Source organism: Lepus europaeus, chromosome 6 (genome assembly GCF_033115175.1).
Source record: "Lepus europaeus isolate LE1 chromosome 6, mLepTim1.pri, whole genome shotgun sequence".
NCBI lineage: Eukaryota > Metazoa > Chordata > Mammalia > Lagomorpha > Leporidae > Lepus > Lepus europaeus.
The window spans coordinates 118,751,725-118,771,349 of record NC_084832.1 but is presented as its reverse complement, the minus strand read 5'-3'; the positions used below and the strand labels follow the sequence as shown (position 1 = coordinate 118,771,349).

At 43.1% G+C, this 19,625-nt stretch overlaps 1 protein-coding gene across 1 annotated transcript in view; it reads left to right on the top strand.

The window, feature by feature from the left end:
* ITPR2 (inositol 1,4,5-trisphosphate receptor type 2) overlaps positions 1-19,625 on the top strand; it is a 525,149-nt gene that overhangs the window by 109,603 nt on the left and 395,921 nt on the right. Inside the window, exons 3-9 of the mRNA XM_062194964.1 lie at positions 829-944; positions 2,100-2,186; positions 4,183-4,341; positions 9,410-9,508; positions 9,838-9,921; positions 10,216-10,362; positions 12,773-12,868. Of these exons, the coding sequence (XP_062050948.1) occupies positions 829-944; positions 2,100-2,186; positions 4,183-4,341; positions 9,410-9,508; positions 9,838-9,921; positions 10,216-10,362; positions 12,773-12,868 (788 nt within the window). The remainder of the gene's footprint in view (positions 1-828; positions 945-2,099; positions 2,187-4,182; positions 4,342-9,409; positions 9,509-9,837; positions 9,922-10,215; positions 10,363-12,772; positions 12,869-19,625) is intronic.

Below are 19,625 nucleotides of genomic sequence, written 5' to 3'. Positions count from 1 at the left end.
ATGGTTTCCTCTATTGATATTTGGAAGAATCTGGGCTATAATCCTGGTTGTGTGTGTGTGTTTTGCTTTTTTTAAAAATGACTTATTTATTTGAAAGGCAAAGTGATAGAGTGAGCAAGAGTGATAGAGAGGGAGACCGGGTGGGGGGAGGGGAGCTTCCATCCGCTGGTTCATTCCCCAGATGGCTGCAGTGGCCCCTATCATCTGCTGTGGTCCCAGCTGCATTAGCAGGGAGCTGAATCAGAATCAGAGCTGTGACATGGGGTGCCAGCATCGCAGGCAGTGGCTTGGCCCATTGTGCCTGCCCCTGTGGTACTTTATTTTTCCATCCTATCACAGTATCTCCGAGGTTTCCACACCATATTCACTCCTGGTGTTTGGAAGCTTGGGGAGTGGATGACTATAGTGCTCAGCTGTGATTGTTTTTACTTCCTGCATAACTTTGCTGTCAGAGATAACATCTCAGTCACAAGTATTAAAGCAAGCGCAAGGTCACATAGGGCAGTGAACGTCGCTCATCTCATTCTGTGCAGTTTCAAACGCCAGGTCCCTCAATATCATTAAGAGATACCTTATAGCAGTTACATTGGTTTTATGTTTAAAATTACACTGGCTTTCATACTATTTAACACTAGTAAGTTGATGGAAAACGAATATTTTAATTGAGCCTGAATAATTATTTGGAAAGGATCACTGGAGAGTGGAGTGTTTACCCTTTAAGTATTTTTTATACTTATAGAATTCAAGATCCCTAAACTGGACTCTAAGGGAATGTAAGAGGCGCTGGCAGCCTTAGTTACGGTGTTTTTGTTTGCTTGTTTGTCACAGACTGCCTCTTCAAGGTGTGCCCTATGAATCGGTACTCTGCCCAGAAGCAGTATTGGAAGGCCAAGCAGGCAAAACAAGGGAACCACACAGAGGCTGCGCTGCTGAAGAAGCTGCAGGTGAGGGCCGGTTTACCTCTGTCTCACCTACCCCGGACCACGCACGGCAGTAACCAAAGCTGCGTTTGCGGCTTTCTCACTCAGAGGTTTCCCCCAGTTCACGGACGTTCAGAATAGATGTAGCAGCACGTTGAGAGTCGAAGGGTGTTTTAAGCTATAGGGTGTGACCACCTGTTTCCTGGCATTGTAGTTAACACATTCTTACTGCTAAGTTTTAGGGTGTGCCCTACTAATTAGAAGCTTATCATCAAACTTAAAGCCAGTTCATAAGCTCTGGAGGAATATTCAGTGCAGTTGTATTTTACTTGCCATAGTAGTGAATTTGTGTCCCTGAAAGACGATGGCAAAACATAATTGAGAAAGTATGTTGCTGGTTTGGCTGAGTGTAAATTTGGTAGACCTTAACTGGGCATCACTAAAAGTCCTGCGGAAACTGCGCTTGAGACTGTTGGAGTTTCCTACAACAGTTGATTTTTCTGGCAACGTCCCTGCTTCTTCTTCTTCTTCTTCTTTTTTTTTTTTTTTGACAGGCAGAGTTAGCGAGAGAGAGAGACAGAAAAGTCTTCTTTTCCTTTGGTTCACCCCGCAAATGGCCGCTATGGCCAGTGTGCTGCAGCCGGTGCGCTGCGCCGATCCGAAGCCAGTAGCCAGGTGCTTCCTCCTGGTCTCCCATGCGGGTGCAGGGCCCAAGCACTTGGGCCATCCTCTGCTGCTTTCCTGGGCCACAGCAGAGAGCTGGACTGGAAGAGGAGCAACTGGGACAGGATCCGGCGCCCCAACCGGGATTAGACCCGGGGTGCTGGAGCCGCAGGCAGAGGATTAGCCAAGTGAGCCGCAGCGCCAGCGCAACATAACTTCTTAAAGTAGTCTTATAAGACTTAAGAGCGTGGTAGTCTTCCGAAATTTCCTATATAAAAGTGGCCCAAGATATTTGTGGTTGCATTATTTTAAAAATAAATTGAGACGTTTTCATATTGTATTATAATTATTTAATTATTGCTCACCTTCTCCTCCTCTCTGCAAACACCTGAAGTAAAATGACCAGCCTGTTTTATTCATGATTATGTTCTTTGTTACTGAAAAAAATTATTTCTTTATCGTTTATTGTACCTTGCTTTTTGTTTCTTCGCTGAACATTTGGTAATCATCTGATAGCATGCTGCAGAACTGGAACAAAAGCAAAATGAATCAGAGAATAAGAAGCTGTTGGGAGAAATTGTGAAATACAGTAATGTCATACAAGTAAGTTTCTAATTTATTTTCTCTTGAAAGAGGTAAATATTTTATGGATAATGCACTACATTACCCCTATGGATAGTATCATATGAGGATTAAAATTCTGACGCATTTGTTCTTTGGTGGGAGTTATGGAAAGTGTGAAATGTTCAGTGGATATTCAGCACACTCTGCTATGTGTTTAAGCTAAGTCTGGTATGTGACTGGAAAGCTGTAATCTACCGGTTATGTGCACAGTTACTCTGTCAAGAGGGAGCTGATGGGAAGCCCTTCCCGAAGCCCTGTGTGTAACAAGTGGTTCTTCAGATGAACAGGGCTAATGTTTGATGTTAGCTTTATTGTTCCATTTTGTAGAGAGGGAAATTTTCAAATCGTGCTTGTGGATGGATATCTCTCTTGAGTTGTCATTGGCAGGTCCTCTATTCCAGTGAGGATGCATGTTCTGATTTATCTCAGCTACATTCCTTTCCTGTGCTTCGTTTAGATCTTTTTTTAGCTCTTTACTTGGTTATTTGTTAATGTACGCCTCACCTTATTCCAAGAAAGAATGTAAGGCATTTTCCAAAAGATACAGCACATAATAAGAGAAAACAGAAATAAGTAAGGCAGTTGGGGCAAAAGGAAAATAATGGTTGGGTGGACAAGCTGCAGTTAAGGGTGAGTCGTGGTTATGAAAGCCGGGTTGTGAAGTCTGTTAAGCTCGGGGTCAGAGCCCTCTGTTGCCCACGCAGATGGAAGGAGGCACAGGAAGGTACAGAATTGGCAGAGATCGCTGACACTGAGCCACGTAAGAGATCTAGAAGTACAACCATTCCCAGAAGTAAGCCAGGGACGTGTTTCACAAAGAGGACACTGTTGGCTACGGTACACAATGGCCTTGACAGCTTCCTCACAGGCAGTGCCACAAGGAGGTGCTTCATCAAGCTGTTTTTAAAAATAACACTCCTGATATTTTGGTGTTGGCTGATGGCAAGATGCCGGAGCACAGGTCAGTCACAGCAGCTGTGTGGTGGGATAGGAGCAGAGGACCTGGTCTGCAGCTCCCTGTCTGTGACTCGGTCCAATGACAGATCCTGTGAGACCTCCCCTTAGGTAGGCTGCATATCCCTTGGGCAATCCTCTGTACACAGAACATCTCTTAACCTGGTCTTAATGAATAGGAAGTGGCAACCAGTGAAACTTAGATTCTTTTTTGATACCTGAAGTGCAAATGCTTGCCTCCTCAGTCAGGACCTGAGTCATGGTGGATCCCAAAGGGTGGGATCTGCCCGTGAGGATTTCCTTTGGTATATGGTAAAATGAGATCCAAGGGTAAGGTAATGAGCTTTTCAAAAAACTGATTCATGCCCCCCCCCCCCCCCAAATGATCCTTTATTTTGAGATAAATTCATTCCTACACTGGGGTACTAAAATGACCATTTTTAGGGAAATGGTTATAATTGTAGATGGGAAGCTTATTGTGTCTTAGTTTTCCTACTCAGTAGTGTAGCGATTTAGGAGCTTCTGGAGTGATTTTGCCCACAGAACACAAGAGATATGAGGAATGAGGCTTCTGCAGGGGGCCTGTGGAAGTCGCAGAGCCTGTTGGGAAGCGCAACCTGCTCCCTGTGAGCAGGGATGTGAAGAACACTCAGCAGGTTAGCGCGTTAGTTCAGTTTCTTGGTTTTCCGCAGTATATTTTCTTTCTGTGGCTGTCCCGGCCTTGAGAGAGGATGTGATCTGTAGGACCCCCAGATCTCCTCTGTAAAGCCCTTTTCTTCTGTTTTAGCAGAGGAAACTCATTCAAAGGTGACCCTGGTTTATTTCACTCCTGTACCCCCTTCAGTAGGAGGCAGAATTGGGAATGGAAGTGAGGAGGAATCCAAGAAGGTCAACTTGAAAACATGGCGGAGACTGAAAACACCTCTTTTATTTAAACGTAACCTTAGGCTGTGTTACATGGATGTATGATGTATGTGGAAACATCGAAGAATAAACGGGTGACCACGTCTTTTCCCAACAGCTACTGCATATAAAAAGCAACAAGTATTTGACTGTCAACAAGAGATTACCCGCTCTGCTGGAGAAGAATGCCATGCGTGTGTCCCTGGATGCTGCCGGAAACGAGGGGTCCTGGTTCTACATTCACCCCTTCTGGAAGCTGAGAAGTGAGGGGGACAATGTATGTGAACTTGGAATTGGAGGGGAAAAGTTCATGGTGAAAACCGTTCTTGAGAAGAGAATCCAGGAAGTATGAGGAAGGAGACATTAGTTTTTAATCAACATGTTGCTTTTATGTTAATATCTTTAGCAAGTTAAATGGTACAAATTGTGCTCAGAAAACTTAGAAAGGGTTCAGGTGAATTTAAAAAAAATATCATGGTTAGTGTGAAAGAACTTAAGCAACCTTAATATTGGTTGAGACTTCTTAAAGAGGGGTGGAACTTACTGCCTTGTCAAATCAAGAGGGAGTGTGATTTTAGGGAAGAAAGCTGTGTTCAGGGAAAGATGTCTGCTTCGTGGAATTAACAGAGTAACCCCATGAGTCGTGAAAGTGTTCCATTTGCCGGCTCTGGGAGTGGCCTCTTACTAACTCTCTGTTCTAATTGGTGTGTCATGTATGAGGACCTACAGGCTAGGCACCTGCATGGCGATGATAGCTATTTAAAATATATGTGTACATGTGTGTATTTAAAATACACCGTGGAAGAAGTGCATATTGTCGTGTAAATCTTAGTAATTGCTAACCTTTTCTGCTATTTTATATAGTAGAGAAAAAATTATATGAAAAGATTCAATAGGATCAATATTTTGGTATATTCATGGGTAATAAATAAAGTGTTAAGTGACAGTCCCCAGCACTTGGGACATTTTCCGTAAGTGCTGTTGGCACTGAATGCCAAATGACTTTTGTAAACAGAACAGCTTGCAGATATTAGGTCAGGTGATCAGTAACTGAGATTAAAAAAAAAATTAGCCTCATGTATTCAGAGTCATCTAAAGGATAATTATTGCAACAGAGGTTGATCAGTCAATACTTTGAGCACATTTTTAATGGGTTTTGGATATTTCTTCTCTAGGAAATGTGTTGTATTTATAGTGAATCTGTTTTTTCCAGTAAATATTAAAGAAGCAATTCAATTCCACAGGATGCAAGCTTCATGATTTAATTTGGTTAATAAATTGTCTGGTGATACCTTCCTAGGTAAGGTTGGGAAAAGCATGGCATGCAGGAATGTGATGCACTCTCAATCTAGTGTTGATCCTGAAAAACCCAAGTCCCATCTTGTTTTTGTTTTGGCATTCTGTGATGTTTGTTGTGAGCATGCCACATTTTAATTTCAGTAGGTGGTTAATTACAATCAACTCTCAAGTGTTCAGACCTGCTTATGCAGTCTGTGAGCAACCTGTGCCTCTGCAGAGATACCCTTTCTTGCACTGTGTGTCCCCTTTCCAGTCCCCTCCACTGAAAATTCACCATCAAAACAGATAAGACCTGAGCTCAAGCTCTGAAGGAACGTGATAAAATGATGGCATAAATTTGGGCCATTGAATTTGCTGTGAATTATATGGGTTCATCCAAGCTGTTTACGTATTCATTCTGTCTAGTCCTTTCCCAGTTGCCGAATCACTTTATAGAGTCAATAGAGAGTTGAATGTAATGAACTATTTCAAGTAATTCGTTGTACTGGAAAAACAAAACCAAACACACCACCTATACCCTCCATCAGGGTGAAAATGGAAGATGTGGTTGTTAAGTGCAATGGATAAGTTCTTACCTAGATGTGCTCCAAATAGCATGGCTGAAACAACCTTCCACGTTGCTTTTAGCTGAACAGCTCACTGTTTTTGCTCACCACTGTGTAGTTTTGTGTATGATAAAGGTTGCTGTGAAAGCTGAAGCACACCCACAGTGTTTTATTGACTGCACACATAATTGCATTATAACACTCATTTTCCTCCCCAGGATCAGGCAGCATTTTTCTAAAAGAGAAATCTACTGTGTTTTATTGAAGGAAATTGGAAATGCTGTCGCTGCATAGGAAGTGGTTCAATTACTAGTGTTTATCTTTAAAAGCATATTAAGTTAAGAAGAGGAAATTGTAATTTTTTGTTCAAGGCCTTTTATAGTTGTATTTTATTATTTAGCAATTCGTTACGATTTAGGTTATACGTTTCCAACAAAGTGTTCTGTGTCCCAAATGAAATGCAAAAATAATATCTGGGGAAGGAAAATACTCATAGCCTCACAAACCAACAGTTCCTACAACTTAGGGACACCTTGATAATATGTCTGATATGGAATTGTAGAAAAAAGAAGATTTACTTATTTATTTATTTAAAAGTCTGATTTACAGAGGGAGAAGGAGTGACAGAGAGATCTTCCATCTGCTTGTTCACTTCCCAGGTGGCCACATTGGCCAGGGCTGGGCCAAGCCTAGGCCAGGAGCCAGGAGCTTCTCCCATGCCATTGGCAGGGAGCAGGATAGGAAGTGGAGCAGCTGGGACGTGAACTGGTGCCAACATACGGGATGCCAACATTGCAGGTGTCAGCTTTACCTTCTATACCATGATGTCGGCCCCAGAATGGGTGGTTTTTGAGGAAAGAATAGAGTCATGAATCCCTCAACTTTCAGCTGCACGGAAAGTCTTTGCTTGCTCTTAAACTGTTCGAGGTCATTGGGACCAACCAGAAGCAAAGAACATGAATTTTTCATTTTCATTTATCTTCCTGTGATTGAGTAGTTAATTTTTCATTTTCAATTTTGATTTAAGAAGACGGTGGATTTTAAAAGTGTGGAAAGGGCAGATGCCCTTTTAATCAAGGAAAGCATTCCAATTTTAAGGAAAGATTCTTTCAGTCTCTCAAGTCGATGTTGTTGTTTTAAAAAACTATGTGCCTGGAGTTTCTAGGAGAGGTGGGACTGGCACCCTGGTGTTGTGGTCCTGTTGTGATGCTTTTTAACTTCCCAGAGCCACTTCAGAGCGAGGGCAGAGGCAAGTTGCATCCTGTCGCGATTTCAGCAGCATCCCAGCTTGCGTCTTCCCTCGGTGTTGCACAGAACCGATGTTCAGAAAAGACATTCATGCAGGAGAGTGAATGTTGTGGCTGATCCTAGGACGTGAGCTCCTCAGAAGCCTGTGGTCCGTCCTGGATCAGGCCCAGAGCTGTACTCTTCCGAGAATATTTAAAAGTTCCACATTTGCTAAGCTACTTCAGGAGGGCCTGTCTCTTTATTCTTAGCAATTCTGTTTTTTTCTTTCTAAAAAGCTTTCAAATTTTTCTTTCCCTTTTTTAATACTTTCTGTTTTTATTTTTTTATAAGAAGTACATAGACTGAGGCAGAAAGAGAGAGAGAGATAGAGATCTTCTATCTGCTGATTGATTCCTCAAATGTCTGCAAGAGCTGGGGCTGGGCCAGGCCAATGCAGGAAGTGAGGAACTCAGTCCTGGTCTCCCACTGGAGCAGCAGGTATCCAAGCACTGATGTTGCTCATCAGCAGGAAACAGGAAGCTGGAATCAGGAGCAGAGCCAGGACTCAAACCCAGGCACTCCAGTACAGAGTGATTTTTCTTCTTTTTTCAAATGTTGACTTCTATTAAAAAAATGTTTTACTTATTTATTTAAAAGGCAGAGGTCACTGGGAGGGAGAGAAAGAGAGAGAAAAGAAATTCCCTAAATGTCCTCGGTGGTAGGGGCTGGGGTTGGGCTGAAATTGAGAACCAGGAATGGAATCCGAGTCTCCCATATGGGTGGCAGGGACTCAAGTACTTGAGTCATCATCAGCTGCATCCAAGGGTGTGCATTAGCCGGAAGCTGGGTGGGAGGTGGAGGGAGCTAGAACTCAATTCTAGGCACTCTGGTAGGGGATGCAGGTATTCCATGTGATGTCTTAACTGCTGGGCCACGTGCTCTCCCCTTTAAGGCTGTTTGTTGATGCTCCTTCCTTTTCTGTGAGTGGAGAGCTTCTGGGAAGAGTCTCAGTGAGTCACAGCATCTGACTTAGTCTGCACTTGGAAGGTCGGACGATGAGCAGAGACTGGTCCTGTAAACAGATGACATTTCCATAAACCCAGGAACAGCCTTCCTTTGATTAGTGAGCTTGAGACGCCTTTGTTGTATTTGAGTCTCTGGATAGTTTATGACAACAGTGCTGTTGAATGCAAACTCTGAGTTTTATAATCCACTTAAAGATATCTGGTATTGAAAATATGAAATCATGTTCCTAATGGATAATTCTACATGTTCTCACAATTGAATCCTAATTGATTTTTTGTTTTCTATCAAACTCATTTATTCTAATATTTAATTGGTATACAGTTTGTAAAAGAAGATTTTTGCTTTAATTTCTGGAATGGTGAGGTTTCTATAAACTTAGACTAAAGATACCACTGGAATACTCTTCTAAAGGTGTTTAGCAACATAGGTAACTTTGATACTAAAAAACCCTTCCTCATTATCATCAACAAAGGATAACTTCAGTTCCCTGTCATTTGAATCATGAATAGAAATATCTGAAGGTAAAGTAGACTTTGCCATGATAGCATTAGTAAAAATCAACCCAGGCTTACTTCTTAGGTACTTTTCCCATAATCAGTTTTGGTTTTTATTACAAATAAACACAGGTTTAAAAAGCAATATAAATTTTGAATGTTTAAGATGAGAAGGAACAGGGTACCACAAGTTCAAACAAAAAGCTTATTTCTGCAAGGATGTACCTAATCTCACACTTCCTGAATACAGATGATGTGGAGATGTTTAGTACATATTCGAGATTATGGGAAGGTCAGTTTTACCAGACTTGTCTCACTGCAGACAATACAAAGTATAACCTTTTCTGCTTGCTCTTGAAGTGATTCTCATAGTTAGGTAGATGGCTTTTTTGGTGACAGGCACATTTTCTCTGTTGGCTGGGCTTATGTCATAAGACCTTGTGTGTTAAAAAGGATGATGACTTAATTAACGCCTTTCAGAAAGCTCCAACTGGAATGGGAAGTGAAAAGCAAAAAGATCTCCACTAGCTTTGTGGATCCAGACCGATAGGCACTGTGGGGCATGATTATGTGATCATTTATTAAAAGATCTTTTTGCTCAAAGGGAAAAAGAACTAACATTTATTCAGAAGATAAAAGGAGTGATGTCAGGTCAATAATGAGAACTGTGCAGGCAGTTTTCACTTTAGAGACAGCACCACAGATCTATGCAACGTCCCCGTCGTCTCCATTGCAGTTTGTTTCTGATTCCTAGATCGTTGTGGGAGATAAAGTTGTTCTGATGCCTGTGAATGCGGGACAGCCACTCCACGCCAGCAACATAGAACTGCTCGACAACCCCGGGTGCAAAGAGGTACGTTCAAGGAGAAGGCAGTGAACGTGTTAGTCTTGCCATGAGGGAGGGAGGGAGACACACACAGACACAGGGGGTGGTCCTATAGTTTCATTCATTCTCTTCATGAGCATAATCCCAGTTATACTGATTAATATTTCTGAGATCTTTGTAGACAGTGATTAGCCATTGCTATTTCTGGGGAATTTTTTTCAAGATATTTGTATCACGGTACATTTTTCATGGTCCAAAGTTATCTCTTTTTCTTCTTTGACTAGTTAAAATAGTAGTTTCTGTTGTAGAATGGAATGTGTCCTCTTCTAACTCTTACCATTTGTTTTCATTAATAGGTGAATGCTGTTAATTGCAACACTAGTTGGAAAATCACTTTGTTCATGAAATTTAGTTCCTACCGCGAAGATGTATTAAAAGGAGTAAGTATGTGCTATGTAGAATGTTTGCTGGAAGACATGAAGGCTGTCATGCTGGAATTTGGGATGCAGCACTTGTGTATTTACTGGGTCCGTAACTGACAGTGTAAATATGGTGCACACCTTAGTACTCACTCTGAGTCTTGTACTGAGTCTCAGTGCTTAGAATTTGAAATGTTTAAATAATCTTAAGTGACTCAATAGGACCCAGGAGATCCAAACCAGAAAGAGGCACCTGCTTCTCCGTATGTTCAGAAGGCTGTTGGAAACACAGTGTTTCTTGACCTGTTTCTCCAGGGTGACGTTGTTAGATTGTTCCATGCGGAACAAGAGAAATTTCTGACTTGCGATGAATACGAGAAGAAGCAGCATATTTTCCTTCGGACAACCTTGCGCCAGTCAGCCACGTCTGCCACGAGTTCCAAAGCACTCTGGGAAATTGAGGTGTGTAATTAGTTTTTGACTTGTGTAAACATTTAGATCAGAAAGACAAGATTGCCTGGGCTGTTCATTTTCCTGTGATAGGCGTCTCTTATGCTGGACCCATGAAACAGGATGATTTTTCTAAGTCAGCTTGGACCCCTTTGTTGCTGTGAGCACTTTAAAAGGATACCGCTGTCTTCTCTGGGGACTGTCGCTCTCTCCCTCTGTCTCTCTGTCATACATACGTATTTAATCAAAGCATGCGTGTGATTTTACCTTAAAAAAATCCATTGTGATACGTTGTCAATACCGATGAGGCTGAAGGCCACATGCCTCGGATGGCGTTGGAATTAGGATAGAGTCAGATGAGCTCGCTGTAGCTGAAGGTGGGTAGCAGAACCACACTGTCACTGGAGCGAACAACCTTTATTTCCTGTGGGGATGCCATTTCTGTTGTGATTAGGAGTCCCATGGTTAAGAATTCAGTCATCCTTTCAAAAGTATTTCTTAAATGTGGCCGTTTGGTGGAGGAATTATAAAAATATAAGATACGGATTTTCTTTAAGGGACCTTTCTTTCTTTTTAAAAAAGGATTTTTAAATTTATTTGAAAGCAGTCTTAGAGAGGGAGACAAAGGGCCTCCATCTGTTGTTTGACTCCAAATGGCTGCAAGGGCTAGGGCTTGACCAGGCCAAAGTCTGGAACCAGGAAATTCATCCAGGTCCCCCACGTGGATGCAGGAGTCCAAACACTTCGAACATCTTCTGTTGTTTTCCCATGTGCATTAGCAGGGAGCTAGATCAGAAGTGGAGCAGCCAGGAGCTGGCGCTGTGGCGTGGCTGCTCCACTTCTGATCCAGCTCTCTGCTATGGCCTGGGTAAGCAGTAGAAGATGGCCCAAGTCCTTGGGCTCCTGCACCCAAGTGGGAGACCTGGAAGAAACTACTGGCTCCTGGCTTCAGATCGTCCTGGCTCCAACCGTTATGGCCATTTGGGGAGTGAACTAGTGGATGGAAGACCTTTCTCTCTGACTCTCTCTCTGCCTCTGCCTCTCTGTAACTCTGCCTTTCAAATAACTAAATAAATTTTCAAAAAAAGAAAAAAAGAAATGGCACAGCCAGGACTTGTACCTGTACCCTTATCAAATGCCAGAGTTGAAAGTGGTGACCTAACCTGCTACTGCCACTGCCACAATGCAGGCCCCTAAAAGACTGTTCTATTCAGTGGAGAAGATAAGACTTACAAAGTTACCTGTGAACAAGTCAGCATCTGAGAAATTCCACCCTCTTTTAGTGGAGGACATGTACGTCTGTATCAGTGGTTCTCAACTATTTCAAGCCTATTACCCACACACTGCTCTTAATGTCCTAAAATGACATCTATAGTTAATATTTATATATTCTCATGATTAAAGTTAATATGACATCCAAATTCTGATATAAAGAAGCAGTAAAAAAGACTCTGTAATAGATAATATGTATTTCAGCAAATAGGTGATTGCTCTGAAATATGTAATATTTATACCTTTGCAGCTTGCATTGAGAGAAAAGTTACCCTTGCTCTCTGACATGCCTTATTTAACCCCGTTTGGTACACAAGGGGTCAAAGCTTGTGGATGCTGAGTTGCTTGCCGTGCTCATCCCGTGGTGATTGGCAGAGCCGAGGCTCAGACTTTGCACTTTCTGCTGCACTGGGTCCCTGTTGTGTCCCACAGCGGCAGACCTGCTTTCCTGCCCACTGAGCCTCGTGCCTCAGCATCTGGGGCTGGGCCAGTGGAAAGGACAAGTATCAAAGGACACGGTGTTTGCAAAAAGCAGACATGGAAAAAGCCAAAAATGACATTAGTTCAGACCCACAGGTCTTGGCATCTGTGGTTCTGCCTGCCTGGAAGGGGCTGTTTCAGTCTCTGTGCATGGCTGTCTCATTGCCTTCCTCTTGTTGTCAGCTCCGATGGCTTCTCTGAATGGCCCATGCTGACTGCCGTAGCGAGGCGAGCCTCCCTCCATCACTGAGTCTTGCAGTCTGTCTCCGTTCCGGTCCTTATTTCCTTGTTTGCTGCTTCTGTCTCTTCTCCATTAGAATAAAAGCTCTGGTCTTACCCACTTCTGAGTCCTTTTGCTTCAGAGTAGTTGGTACCCAGTAGACTCAGTATAACCTGCTGAATGAATGTTGGGATAGCAAGGCTGGGGAGACCACCGCAGAACTTCCAGGTCCGGCCTGGGAAACGTGTCTTTCAGAGCAAGGCCAGGTTTGCCACTGTAAGGCATGAACCTGAGTTAACAACGATTACAAGATGTCTCCTGCCCGTTTTGGGGGATTTGGTACTCTTGTGAAAGCGTGTATTAGACTCGACAGGTCAGCATTGACGGGAGTGCTCTCTGTGTAGATACGAGCATGCCTGTGCCATGACTGTCGTTGCTCTCTGTCTGCAGGTGGTTCATCATGACCCGTGCCGTGGGGGTGCAGGACAGTGGAACAGCCTGTTCAGATTTAAGCATCTTGCCACTGGGAACTACTTAGCTGCAGAGGTAAGAGAAACGAAGATAGCACCAGTTGAGTCTCTAACTCTGAAATAGTGAAGCAGGCAATTGGATTCTCCAAGACTTTGTATTAGTGAGAACAGTCATTATACAAATTTGATGATCAGTTAAATGTTCTGGATTGGCTTGTAAGTTGCTTTTAAAGTGTACATGCTAGTCCAAGTTGTAAAATGAAAATTAAAGCAACAGCAGGAAAACCCTGCAGTTGTTTCACTGTAAGGTCAATTGGAATCGTGGCATCTGAATTGCAACTGTGTGTGACATGTCCTAAAATTTTCTATTTACCTTCACTCTTTCCGAATGTCTGTGTTGGAAACATGATTCGTTCATTGTTGATGCTGTGTATCCCTGATGCTTCGGGTTTATTTTCAGTGGTCTTCTGTAATTGGTGGGTGGCCTTTAATGTACAAATCATTGAAGAGTAAAGACTTTTCTTCATAAGACACTGGACTGTCATTGCAGGACTGTCATCTATAAAAATGGTAACAGGCATAGAAAGGCCTTTTTTTTTTTTTCCTTCATTAAAAGGACTTGACAATCAGCTGAATAGGCAAGGGTAAAAATAATACCATACCAGATTTAGAAATGGATTTTAAGTTTAGATATTTAACTTAGAAATAATTTTGAAAGTATTCTTTCTCCACTGTGTGAAAACACCCCTACCTCTGCTTTCCTCTATTCTGTGTCTGTGTTTTGCTAGGGTATCTTCTGTTATTCTAAGCCAGAGTTTGGCCTTAGGATTTTTGTTGTTATTGGCCTAACTTTGGTTTTGGATGTGAAGAAGTGTATAGAAAGAAGTGGGTTGGAGAACTGGTGAGGGAGAAGTGTGAGGAAAGATGGTGGATTCCAACCAGTTTCCTAACCCTGTGCCCTCTGTCTGTACTCACAGCCAGTCCCATCACTCCGTCCATCCTGCTACTCTGCAGGTCCCCATAGCACTCACCGTCTGACTCACTGTTGTGCATTTTGTTCTGCTGAGCAGCTCTGTCAGTAAAATGTAGGGTCTCTGAAGGCAGGGGGTTTCCATCACTGCTGTGACCCCAGCTCCTATAAAAATGCCTGACACTTAGAAGCATCTCATGAATAGTGTTGAATGAGTGGGTGAAGATAAAGGCTTCCGTGCTTCCGTAAGTTGAGAGAATAGGAAGAAGATTCAGGATTTGTATTTGAGATAGATTGAGAGACAAATTAATCTCTTTAAGCACCACTTTCGTCCTCTGGAACATGAGAATAATCAAATACTGACATAATTCCCTTAACTTATTAGCAGAGTTAAATGAAGTGAAGTGCTTGGCATGGTGTGTGACTCATGTATGGCCAGCATGATTAATTTTATTATGTGATAAATAGGGATTATGCTTTTATAAATTTCTGACATGCTGTTTTCTCTTCAAGTAAATGAAATATAGCTTTGTAATTTATAAGCTGTTTATACCATAAATATTTTGAAGTAACCCCTTTGAAAAATAAACCTTTGAAGCAAAAATAAGCAGTAAGGAGGGAATCTTGTGTAAAAGGAGAGCAAGAGAAGTCTAGGCAGGCATCCTAGAGAAGATAAGCAGAAGTTAGGATTGACATCCTTATGGTTCTTATGTCAGTGACGCTTTTTCCCAGTCAATGACTTTTTTAAAACAATATACATTTTATTTATTAGAGAGAGAGAGAGAGAGAGAGAGAGAGAGAGAGAGATCCCCTATCAGCTGGTTCTCACCACTGATTTACTATTCAGATGCCCACGGTAGCTGGTACCTGGATGAGGCTGAAGCTAGGAGTTGGGAACTAATTCAGTTCTCCTGTGGGGGTGGCAGGAACTCGGCCATGTGGATCATCACCTGTTGCCTCCCGTGGTCTGTATTAGCAGGAGGTTGGAGTCAGGGGCCAGGTACTCCACTGTAGGCACAGGAGTCCTAGCTGCTTGGCTGAAGCCCTACCCCTAGTGGCTTTTCCAGCTGCTGCTGTTCTGTGGAAAATGGCCATCATGTGAATATTGCTCACTTTCCTTGGTAATTTCTGTAATTAAAACTTGTATTGCTTAATGCATTCAAATGATTCTTGAGAATTAAATTGTTTGTCATCTTTGAGGAAGACCCAAGACCTCAGTACATAGTAAATTAATTAAATATTAAAACTAAAAAACAAGCCGTTCCTTAAAAAGAAGTTGAAAGGTTGTCTTCTCATTCTGTCTCTGGAGAACATGGTTTTACATGCCAGGTACTATTTTGTCCATTAACAATTGGATGTATTTGAAGCATTTTGTCTCTGACCTTTAATCATTTGGACAGAATCATTTTTATAGGGAGAGCTAGGCACCAAATGCTTATCTGAGAATTATAAAAGTTAGGAAACTATTTTCTGTCAGCTTTAGTTAGCATGAAAGAATGACTATTTCTGTGTAGTTTTTTAGCATTAAAATAGAAATCATAGCCTCAGAATGCCGACATTGTAATTTGGGGTTTTCTGTTCCTATGTTAGGTAGGTTCAGACAAGATCCTGACACAGCCGTTTCTCAGCTGCTTGTCTTGCTGGTATGCCAGTGTCTGGAGGTGTGGCCATTGCCAGGCATTGTCATCACTATCATTCAATAAAAAGTTGAAGAAACAGCTAGAGCCTAGGTTCTGACAGCAGCTGAGGAACCATAATTATCCTTTTATCCTTTTGCTTTTGAAAAATGTCCAGATTTTTAATTACAAGGTGTTATTCATGTCATCCAGGTAGGATGGGGTGTTCCCAACAGTTTTAGTTGGATCAGCATTTCTGGTTTTGTCACAGTGTACTCTTTTTCTTGGTGGAGAAAACTCCATAATTTGATTATTTTTTAAAAGATTTATTTTTATTTTATTTGAAAGGCACAGTGAGAGAGGGAGAAGGAAAGAGAGGGAGAGGGAGAAGAAGAGGGAGAGAGAGAGAGAGAAAATATGACTATCTTCCATCCACTGATCTACTGGTTTACTCCCTAAATGGTTGCAATGGCCAGGCTGAACTCAGGAGCCATGAGCTTCATCTGGGTCTCCCTTGTGGATGCAGGGGTCCAAGTACTTGGGCCATCTTCTGCTGCTTTCCCAGGCATATTAGCAAGGAGTTGTATCAGAAGTGGAACAGCTGGGACTTGAACTGGTACTCACATGGAATGTCAACATTTCAGTCAGTGGCTTTACCTACTATGCCACAATGCTGGCCTGGACTCGATCATTTTTGGAATTCTTAAAAATAGCATAAGTTTTTAAGAATTCATACAGCCTTCTAGATATGTACCTAATGTGCCTGATAAATTCATAGCATCATAGAGAATGCTGCAGGGAGAGCAAAGGAAGCATTGGTCTCAATCTTTGCCCTCAAGGAATTGATCTAGTTGAGAAGTCCTCATGTAATGAACAACTGCAGACTGCATGCCAGATCATGGGATGCTGATAATGTGTGCAGTGGAGGTAAGCCAGCATGAGGTGAGTCCAAGCAGGCTCTTGCCTGGGATGAACTATTCCCTGGTTGTTACAGTATAGACATAGATAACCAGAGAAACAGGATGACAGTCCTTGGAGAAGTTTCCAAGGAGGCACAGATACGGACATGGAATGACCACATCATACATGGACACTGTAGAAATCAAGGCTGGGCTCAAGGAAGGAGTGTGGAAGTGCCACTGAGCCACAGAGCTCCTTGCTTGCAGATATTCGATGTGGTTAGTAATAGAATAAATTTGGGGCAGTTTATCCTACCTACCTAGAGCTTGGGACTGAATGGTAATTCAGAACCTTTGGTAAGGAGTCCAGTGTGGTGATACAGCAGCCACAGCCAATTCTGGAGCAACAGTTCGAGTCCCAGCTGCTCCACTTCCTATCCAACTTCTTGCTAATGTGCCTGGGAAAGCAGTGAATGGTAGCCATGGTACTTGGGTCCTTGCCACCCACATGTGAAAACTGGATGAAGTGCCTGCCTCATAGCTTTGGCCAGCTTGGGCTATAAAAGGATATTTGGGGAGTGAACCAGCAGATAGATTTCTGTCTCTCCCTCTCTGTCACTCTACCTTTTCAATCAATCAATCGATCAATCAATCAGTTTAAAAAAACAAAAACAAAAACCTAAGCCTTTGGAAGGGACCAGTGATATCATTTAAAGAAGTGTAACTTCCGGGGCAGGCCTAGTGGTTAAGCCGTCCATTAGGATACAGGTATCCTGTATCAGTGCCTGTGCTTGAGTCCTGGCAGCTTTCTCTTAATGTACACCCTGGGTGGCAGCAGTGGTGGCTCAAGCAGTTGGGTTCCTGCAACCTGGATTGAATCGCTGGCTTCTGGCTTCAGCCCTGGGCCAGCCACAGCTGTTGCTGGCATTTGGGGGGAGAGTCTGTCTCTGCCTGATTCCTGCCCCCGAGCTCCCCGTACAGTGTGTGAGTATGTGGTACCAATATGAGCAGAGATGTGCTTTGCAGTAAGCATTTAAGTCTGACGAGATGCAAGGGATGATCAGGAGACCCAAGGAGGAGCTGCTCGATGGTGGAGTAAGGCCGACGGGGAAGAGAGAGAGGGTGTTCAGGGAGTGAGGGCAGCTTCTACACGAGCAGGGAGGTGTGTGTTACCATAAGCTGGTTTCACGTGGCTGACCTGTGGGATGTGTGTGAGTTGGAAGAGGCACAAGAAGGTGGAAGAGGAGTAATGGGACTAGAAGCTTAGTGCGGGCCACATTTACTCACTGGAGATTGGGTTTTATCCTTTTTTTTTTTTTTTTTTTTTTTTTTTTTTTGGTTTTATGTATTTGAAAGCCAGAGAGAGACATGCCCACAGTATACAAGGCTGGGCCACACCAAAGCTTGGAGCCTGGAACTCAGTCCAGGTCTCCAACATGGGTGGCAGGAACCCATCTACCTGAGCCATCACCTGCTGCCTCCCAGGGTATGCGTTAGCAGGAAGCTGGATCAGAAGCAGAGTGGGAATTTGAATCTAGGCACTCTGATGAGGGATGTGGGCGTCTTAAGTTCTGCACCAGAAGCCAACCCCAAGGGTTTCACCTTTTGAAGTGAGGCGGTGTTGTATGTGTACTGTTTTACGTATACAGGAAACCACTTCAGAAAAGCACTGCCCAGTGTGGTGGTTACTAGCCACATAATGGCTAATAAGTTAAAATTAATGTTACTAAAATTAAATGAAGTTAAAAGATCAGTGTTCTCAGTCATGCTTCAAGTTGCCATGTTTCAGGTAGCTCAGTGGCTATGCCCTGTGGTGCAACATGAGCGTGCAGTGTTTCCATCATGGAAGAGAAAGTTCTAGTAGACAGGGCTTCTCTGCGGCCCTTGTGAGGTGACTGGGAAATACTGAATTTAGAAGCAGGGGTTCATTTTGGAAACAGAACCTGCAGGGAATTTTGAGGCCTTGGGCTATGGGAGTGGCATTGGTATGATAAGAAGCAGGAGAGCTGAAGACAAGTTTAGCCGACAGAATCGATGGCCGGGAATCCCTCAGATGTGACAGGTTCAGGAGTAGGAGGACTCCAGGCTCTTGAAGGCTGCTGAGGTCACTCATCAATCCAGAGAAAGTAGGAAGAGGTGCCAAGCAGGGAGGGGCCGCTCACTCAGCTCTGTGCAGTGGAACGATCTTGCACACTTCCCACAGACTTTCTGAAGACCCCTGTAGAATGTGTAGTGGAATATGTCAGGTATGGGTTTCCCAGCATCTAGGAATTGGGGGATTGACCGGGGCTGGAGAAGTGTATTGGAGTCTCGTTAGCACAGGGAAGACGGTTGTGGAAAGGTGGTTGAAGATGGAACCACGAGGAACATCATGTTTTAACGGTGGCCAGACTGGGCTCCTAAGAAGCCAGGGAGGCGTATAAAAAATGAAGTAGGCTGTATCACAGACGCCCAACCAAGGAGGGGGTGCTGCCGCGTGGTTGGGGACAGAATCCAGAGTCTGCTGACGGCATTTGCATGGAATGCAATTGCTGGTGAGTTCTTTGAGGCGATTTTTATGGAAACCAAAATGCAGGGGTGGAAGAATCTCAAGGAAGTCAGAAGCGGAAATGAATGCAGACTGAACTTTCACAGCCTGGCAGCGAAGAGGAGGAATGGAGAAGTCGTCAGAGGGAAGCTGGGTCCTGTTCGATGGTCTTAGAACACATAGCTAAAGCAGTAAGATGGGCGAGCATTGAGCTTGTGCTGCCTTCACGGGCAGTTGCTCGCAGAGGGGCGGGATATGGAGGGGTGTTACCACCCTTTCCTGTGGCTTTTCCCTCCTCCACACATGATTTACCATGGAGAAGGTGACTTCACTGTGCTGGAGGCATTCCTGGTAAATTGGATTATGTAGTTCTTGGATTCCCTTTGAGTTCGTGGCATTTCTGTCTGCCACTGGGGTGGTAAGGTGTAGTGTAGTGATGAAAAGTCCCCAAGTGTACTGCTGACAGTGTATCTGACTTTAAGCAAATATTTAATTGGGATTTGAGTTCCCTTGATTGTAGAAAAAAAAAAAAGTGACAATATGAATTACATGGGATTATTCTGGAATTAAAGAGGATAGTGAATGTACAGCTCTGTGGACACAAAAGGTGCTCAGGAAGTGTTAAGTTCCTTCAGTTTCATGGAGGGAAAAGGGAGGAAAGAGGCAGAGTAGTGTTTTATCATCATCATCACTGCCAAGAACTTGTATTCCTTTGTCAGGTAACTTAAGGGAAGAAAATATCTTAGGAGCGATGTCTAGTTATGTATTAACATTTTCTTAATTTTTAAAATGTATTTATTTGAAATGCAGAGAGAGAGAGA